Source organism: Kryptolebias marmoratus, linkage group LG2, assembly GCF_001649575.2.
Source record: "Kryptolebias marmoratus isolate JLee-2015 linkage group LG2, ASM164957v2, whole genome shotgun sequence".
Taxonomy (NCBI): Eukaryota; Metazoa; Chordata; class Actinopteri; order Cyprinodontiformes; family Rivulidae; genus Kryptolebias; species Kryptolebias marmoratus.
The window spans coordinates 25,004,248-25,012,521 of record NC_051431.1 but is presented as its reverse complement, the minus strand read 5'-3'; the positions used below and the strand labels follow the sequence as shown (position 1 = coordinate 25,012,521).

The following is an 8,274-nucleotide window of genomic DNA, read 5'->3' as shown; positions in this document are numbered from 1 at the left end:
TCTGTCTCCTGGCACGTTTCCCTCCTTTTGGTCGTCAACTAACAGTAGCACAATTTTTTCCGGCACCCTGTTTGTCAACAGCACTAGTGGTGGTCATTGTTAACCCGGGCCTCAACCGATCTGGTATTGTGTCGCTTTGATGAACTCGCACAGTAGTTTTGGCAAAAGTGTTTTATGACGGATGCCCTTCCTGACACAACCCTCACTATTACCCTAGGCTTGGGACTGGAACAAGAGGCTCCCTAGTGGTTGCTTTACAAAAGACTTCATACTAATATCAAATTATTTTGATAATTTACAGCCGCTCGTTTCTCCTCAGTTATATTCATGTGGAGGTGTTTGGTGGCTGTGGTGTAACTGACCATGTGGCTGTTTTCTAAGTTTGTTCATTGCTTCTTTAGGTGACTTAAGTACGTCTGAAGTGCATGTTGAAAACTACGTTCATTGTTTGTTTCCCTGAACCTTCTATTCACACTTTACCTATGAGTTCCTAATATTTAAAGCTAGAACAACACTTCTGGGAAGCTTTTTCTTAAAGCCCCTGCTCAACAAACTAACATCAACAATCACTGATGATAAAAGGCTTCTGTCTTCTCACATCACCTCTGTTTTCAAAAAATAAAATGAAATAAAAAATTAGGATAGTGCTTTTTAATACCTACACCTTATTTAACTTTATTTAATCAGTAATAAATGATTACCTAAGCTTGAAAAGATCAATAATTATGGAGGATTCATACTTAATAAGCTATAAATTAACACAGTCATGATTGCTTTACCCAAAACATCTAAGTACTTGCAAAACAACATACTCAATGTTAATTCATACTTAATAACTCATGAATTAACTATTCTATACACTGTGTGTAAATGTCTGTAAATAGTCATATAAATGTAGTTTAACACAACAACAACAAAAGCAACAACAAGTACATAAAAAGTTTCTTTAAAAAAAAGCTGCAACAAAAACTGCTTTCAATTTCCTGCTGTGTTGATTTTGGTCTGAATTCCACAGCTGAAACGGAATTTGTTTATCTACAATAACAAATACTTCATAAAGCATAAATAGTCTTCACTTTAGAAGGGTTCACAAAAAGACTTAGCAAGTGCCTTAATTATTAATGCACTGCAGGATAAGTATATAGTCAGTTCAAACATTCTCTAACCATTAATACATGTTTAACACATGGTGTGAAAGTATATTTATATGAGCATTTACATACATTTACACACCGTATATAGAATAGTTAATTCATGAGTTATTAAGCATGAATAAACATTGAGTATGTTGGTTTTGGAAATAGTTAGACTTTTGTAGGTACATCATTAACAAATGGGTTGATTTATAGCTTATTAAGTATGAATCCTCCTTGATTAATGATGTTTTCAAGGGTAATTAATAATTTATTACTGATTAAATAAGGCTAAATATTGTGTAGTTATTATAAAGTGCTACTAAAATTAGCACTTGAACCACAACAAGATATTTGACACATTTAATTCTTGCTTGTACGTGAGGAAACAACTCTACAAATAAGACAAAAAGATCCATAGATACAAAACGAAATTAAAAAGAAATGTTTGCATGATAGCTGTTGACTAGTTTACATTTTCGTTGTTGACTAGTGTACATTTCCGTTTGAGTCATACACCTTTGTAATTGAGAGTTCCAGGAATCATGACATTTAAGGTCATAGCACCTCTACATGTTGTGTGACTTCAAGGGATGTAGGTGTGAATTTGTGGTCACAACTCGCGCTCGGTGTGGCTTCTGAGACATTTCCACTCAAGCTGCTGCTCAAATCACCCTTGTCTTACTGCAGTGCCTAAATGTTTAATTATTGTCACTTTTTAAAATAAAAACTTCCAGTTTTCTTTAGATTGTTTATTTTACAGGCCGACAAATTAGGCCCTGACATCAATTGAAAGCACATTCTTTCTAAGAGCAGAAATGTGGAAACACAATTCATTTTATTTGTGTTTTTTTCATTTATAAACATGTAGCCCTGCTGGAGACTTGCTGGAAAATTGTGAGAAAATAGATATATTTTCCATTGCAGTGTCACTGCACTCTGAGTGTTTGCAACTAAATGACCAGTGAGTCGTGTGGCCTGTTTTGAATAGTCAGTTTTTTAAAAAATCATGGCCTATTTTTTTGTGCACGATTTGTTAAACAACATTCTTTTGTTGCCCACCTCCACCCACATTATATCCTCCTCTGTTTGCTTTGTACACACCTTCGTAGCCTTTTTCGCATTTATGAGTTAATGTACTGGAGTACACTTTTGAAATAAAGAAGAAATTTAGACCAGTTTTTAAATAGTTATTATTTTTCATCTGTGTCTTTAGACCTGGAGATGTAGCACTTTTGGTACTGGTTGGAGGTGCATGTGAGAACATTCAGATGGAATCGAGATGCTCATGTCGACTGTGATTATATTTTGACAAATTTTTTGAACATGTTCAGAACTCAAACGACAGGACTAAGAACCACTGTGAGTATTCAGTTCAATTCAAAAATACTTTATTAATCCCAAAGGGAAATTAAATTGGAGAGTTAAATTGCAAGATTCAAGACACTCCCTCACAAATGCAGTTTGCCAACTCGTCCAGTGAGACACCATCATAAACTATTAACACTCATTGTAAGAAGTGTGATGCCTGAATGAATCAACGTCAGTACCGTAACATTATCAGCCAGGGTGATGCAAAATTGACTGTCATAATTTCCTAACCAGCCTATACTGTTTATGTGGAAAGTTGTTTATATGAACAAATCAAGTATACACTGATAACATTCAACAGTTACAGTGAAGGTAACACGTAGCCCAGTTCATGGAAGTTTTAAGCTTGGTGATAGATAGATAGATCAGAGCCAAAAAACAAATTGTATCACATTTCTCATGATACTTTAAAAAAATAATTAATTTCACCATAATTTTTGTTAAATTGTGACAGTGTGACAATGTAATCCTTAGGGTTTCACATGGGCTGTGCAAACACAAGTGGTTAGTATCTTTCTCTTTATTTCTAAAGAACAAAAAACAGGTGGTTAGAGAAGAAAGAGTATGCGGTGGTTTTATGTAAAACCTCATAGATTTCCTCAAGTGTTTTTTTTTTTTTTTTTCATTTTGATTGTCTTAGGTCTAATTGTAGACTTTTACATAATTTTGCCTCGTTTTTCTGACTGTCCTATTTTCTCAGATGTTACTAAATTAGGTTTTGGCCAAAAAATTAAAAAAATACAGGAAAATAATTAAACATACCTGATTAAAAAGGGACTATTAACTGGATTTAATACCACTGTCCACTGCATGTTATAATGTTCCAGTCCTTGACCCTGCCAGAGTAATGAGTCCTGGCCTGATAGTTTAGACCCCATTTCTACTAAATCATTTGTTTTTAAACAAATGTTATGTTTATTTGTCTGCTAAGATGTGTTTTTTCTCCACTTACATGATTATAACCAAAAAGTGTATCAACATGTATCAAAATACAGAGAGAGTAAATTCTTAGCTTGGCTAAAAGTTTTCTCAAAACAGTTGTAGCTCTTTTTTGTCCGATACAACTTCCTCTAAGTTATAAACCATTTCAGCATATGATCAACGTTTAATGGTGACAGAATCAGAAATAGGCAAGAGACAAAGAAAAAAAACTGTAAAAACTGCATTGTTGTTTTAGTTTCTAGGGCAGAGAAAGAAAGTGAGCAGACAAAACAGGCTGGACATCATTGTTTTTGGAAAGCAAACAGCAAAACACTCTAATAAGCTTTTTTGAACAGCTGTGTAGCCTTAAGAAAACCACTAATCAGTGAGGCTAACCGGAAAAAAGGGCTTCAATTTGCTAGGGAGCAGAAAGATTGGTTTCTGGAGCAATGGAAGAAGGTCATATGGTCTGATGAGTCCAGATTTACTCTGTTCCAGAGTGTTCGTTGCATCAGGGTAAGAAGAGAGGCAGGGGAAGTATTGTACCCATCATGCCTAGTGCCTACTGTACAAGCCTGTGGGGGCAGTGCTATGATCTGGGATGTGCTGGAGAAGGCTTTGCACAGTGGTCAGACCGTATATATATATATATATATATATATATATATATATATATATATATATATTTATATGACAAAGCCTAAAACTAATCCTGGTCCTGCACGTCTGTCTGCTAAGGCCTCAGATTTTGGTGGGATTATTGTTCCTCCATCTTGCTGTGTCTCTGTTTATTCAGTAATCATTTGTTTATTTTTCTGCTGTCTGACTCTCAGTAAAGACTAAAGCTGTCTTTGTCTTTAAAAAACAGTCCTCTTCTGGTTGAAGGTGAATGTGGCTGCAGCAGAATAGGCTTGTTTGGGGGCCTCAGTGGTAACACAAACGTACCTGAATGAATCTGCTTCTTGTACATATTTCAGTGGTTCGTACGTGCACGTTTGTGGGAAAAGGTTGCTTTCACTTCACATTTAGGAGACACAATTATAACCCTGTCAAACTCCGGATGTATGCTTCAGTCATATACAGATAGGAAGCCACCAACAACCAAGTAGGTAAATGTAACAACATTTTTAGTGCACAGACAGCAGAATCCACACAGTCATTTTGAAATTTCACAAATGTTCTTGTAACCACGCACCCTTTCACTTGTGTCAAACCGCTCTAAGACAAACCGACACACTAAAAAGAAAAGTCAGTCACAGATCCTTTCGTGGGAGATTTGGTGCTGGGTAAAAATTGTCTGTTACGTTAATTTGATCACTCCATCTACACAGAATGAGTGAGCCTGAACTAATAGTAACTGCAGCGCATTGCAGGTTTTATACAGCTAAAAATCACCTCATCTGTAGGGTTGTGAGAAATATTTATTTTTCAGACTCTCATTATTACTTTCCTCCTGTAGAGGGCACAGGTAAAGGTCACATTAAACATATATGGAGCTGCTCGAGGCAGGAAAGCGCCTTCACACAGAGCTTTAATTTTAGAAGGGTCATACAGAAGCAATATCTGGTTGGCTACAGCCTTATATATAAATGACCTGACTTTATTTACACAAGGCAACTTTTTATGCATACAAATGCTGTCATTCTTGGAAAAACTAGAGTCTGCATATTAAGATTGAGAAATCTGACTCATTTGGTGAAGCAGAATGCAAGCACTGAAAGATTGTTTGATAATCGACACAGTCATGTTTGCTGCTGGGTGTTGGTTTAGTCTTTCAGACGTCTTTGTAAAAAAAAAATGTGTTAGAATTATAAGGAAGTAAAATTTTTATCAGCAAGTACTGAGAAGACACATAGATTGTCAAGAAAAAAAAAATCATCTCTGTGTACTTTCTGTATTATTTCATAGCTAGGTCCCTGAAGTTGCTACAGAGATGTTTAAATGTTCATGGATTTAGCGAAGCTTTAAGGAGTTTAGGATGATTCTGAGGGAGATAATATCACAGGGTCGCACTGATAAGTAGCATAGCCATCAGCTCCTTTTTATTTTTTGTAAAAGTCAATGTAAAATTCTAGCACATCTTTGATCATTTTAAAGTTGAAGTCAACTTTAAAGCTTATCTTGCTGCTCTGCTGACAAGAAAGTCGTGTAGTCCTGCGGTTTTCTGTCATGGGTCTTTGTGAAAGAAAAAAAAATACAATTTAGAATAATGAAGAGCTAATAATTGTTATCAAGTACTGTGTATACTCATTGAACGTCAAAAAAAAAAAGTCTTCACTGTGTAAATCAGACACCACATGCAGATTCTTTTGGCTCTAGATCCAAGAAATTGCTACAGAGACATTGAAATGTTAATGGATTTAACAAAACATTAGAGGATTGTGGCTGAGATGGTTCACTGGACTGCACTGATCAGCAGCAAAGTCATCAGCTCAGCTCCTGTTCTATGTAACATCATTTTAAAACACTCGCACATGTATGGTGTAACATGAACTAAGTTGGTTTTACATTCTCATGACTCATAAACCCAGTCTTGTTGCTTTATATTTAAAGCAACCAGAAACCTTGTGTTTTTTTTTTTTAAATAAAAAGCTTCCCTTTTTTTTCCAGTTGCGAAATGCCACGACTTGTGGCAAGCAGAAGAATTTAAGCCGATGTCCATTAAATTTCTGCGGAATTTTGCTTCTCCTCATCTGTTCACATTCAGTGACTTGCCTCTTGCAAGAGATGTCTCTACATCCTCCTTTTTCTTCCAGAAACCATCGAATGAAAAGTAATACAACAACGGGTCCAGACAGCAGTTTGTGCTGGCAAGACAACTCAGGACAGACCTCAAGTCAACAAAGAAAACAACCAAAGACACCGGCAAGAAGAATACAGTGAACATCATCAAGTTCATGGCAAAAATCAGGTTGACATTCAGTTTGTTTTTGACCTTTGCAGACTCGTTCAGATTTCTGTGGAGTGTCCAGGACACCATAGCGGTGGACACAATATTGACCACCAGCAAGGTAAAGAGTAGCACAAGCTGAAAACAACCAACTGCAAACTCCTCTGAGCTCTGCTCCGTCCTGTTTGTGGCTGAGTTGTTAAATTCGAAGCAGGTACAATTGTCTAAATCTCTTGAAAAGCCCACACTTTCCGGGACATTCACCCCGATAATCATCAGCCAGACAAACACGGCACCTCTCACTGCTTTGGATGTAGTTCGAAGATTGCGTGACCTCAGAGGGTAAACCACGGCCAGTAGTCGGTCCACGCTGATGAAAGTGATGAAGATGGAGCTCGTGCGGATGTTGTTGCGAAAAAGCATGGTGAAGCAGATGCACGCCAGCCAACCAAACTGCCAGGTTCCCAAGGAGTAATAGTGGACCCTCATGATAAGAGAAGCGATGAGCAGCAGGTCTGATATCACCAGGTTGATCATGAAGACGGCACTCGGCGATTTGCTCCCGTGGTGGCGAAGCAGAATCCATAGCGATATGGCATTGAGCGGCAGACCAACAGCTACAACTGATCCATAAATTAGAGCATACACCAAGTTCGTCATCTCGTGTTCTGTCCCATTTGCTTCTAAGGTTGCGCTTGTTGGCTGGTATTGCTTGTGAGTGAAAAGCAGAAGTGCAAGTCAGTGTAACTCTAACACAAACCACAGCCGTTTTTTTTTTCAGAACGCATTCATCAAGACTGTGTAAGCAAAGGTTGGTCTAGCGATTTGAAGTGGCATATAACAGTGAAACAGGAAACACCTTTGGCAAGAGTGGAAGAGTTCAAATCCTACAGCGCTCTGTGTAGGTGTTTAAAGAAATTAGCTTTTTTTTCCTTGCTTGAAAACCACAAATGTTCACATCAGTGACAGAGAAGTAGAAATGTTTCCTCAGTTGTTGCTTTTGTTTCAGTTTTCTTATACATAAAGTGCAATTCAGACTGATGTTACCTCGTACTTTAATTAATATTGGCCGCAGCCAAATGGCCCTGTGTGTGTGTGTTAGTGTGTCTGTCCTTTACCAAAATATCTCATGGACCACTGGATGAATTTTAATGAAACTTGAAGAAAGTAATGTAGGCATGTACCTCTACAACTGAAAGAAATTTGGAGTCAACTTAATTCAAGATGGCTGCCTCAAAAACTCAAAATGTAGTTATAGCTCAGTCAATTTTACAGATATTGAGCTAAAGTTTTGTACGGTCGTAACTGAAACTGATCTCCAACAAAGCTTCTGAGCACTAACAGGTTACATAAGATGTTTCTTTAAAATTTTCTCATTAACTATTTGGAGTAAATTCTGTCTGTCTGTTGTCAAAATATTTCATGAACCACAAAACAAGTTTTAATGAAACCTTAAAGAAATATTTACTCGATGTACCTCTAGAGCTCATTAAGTTTTGGTGTCAAATGGATTTAAGATGGCTGCCACAGCTAAATGACCACAGAAAACACAGAAATTGCTATGAATTAGTCAGTTGTATGGATAATGTGCTAAAATTCAATATGGTTGTAGTGGAGAGGAATTCACAGTGCATACTCTAAGTGCTATTCATTGCCCAAAATCTTTGCTGTAAACCTAGCATTAATTACTGGAGTCAGGTCTGTTTGGCTGTTAGCAAAATATATCATGAAAGATTGAATGAATTTTAATCAAATGCTCAGAAAGTAATCCTTGTATGTACATCTACAAGTGATTAACTTTTGGAGTAATTTCAATTCAAGATGACCACCACATGTAATCAACATTAGTCAACACAAAAATGGTTATAACCAGGTAGGTCTTATTGATACTGAGCTGAGAGTCATTAACAACACATAATCTGAGTGTGAGATCTCACAATATTGATCGAGATACATCAA

At 36.8% G+C, this 8,274-nt stretch overlaps 1 protein-coding gene across 1 annotated transcript; it reads right to left on the bottom strand.

The window, feature by feature from the left end:
- Positions 1-4,534: 4,534 nt before the first annotated feature.
- On the bottom strand, positions 4,535-7,144 carry LOC108239354 (lysophosphatidic acid receptor 6-like). The gene has a single exon (XM_017422015.3). The coding sequence runs from the start codon at positions 6,973-6,975 to the stop codon at positions 6,115-6,117; it is 861 nt and encodes a 286-aa protein (XP_017277504.1). The 5' UTR covers positions 6,976-7,144; the 3' UTR covers positions 4,535-6,114.
- Between the last annotated feature and the right edge of the window lie 1,130 nt (positions 7,145-8,274).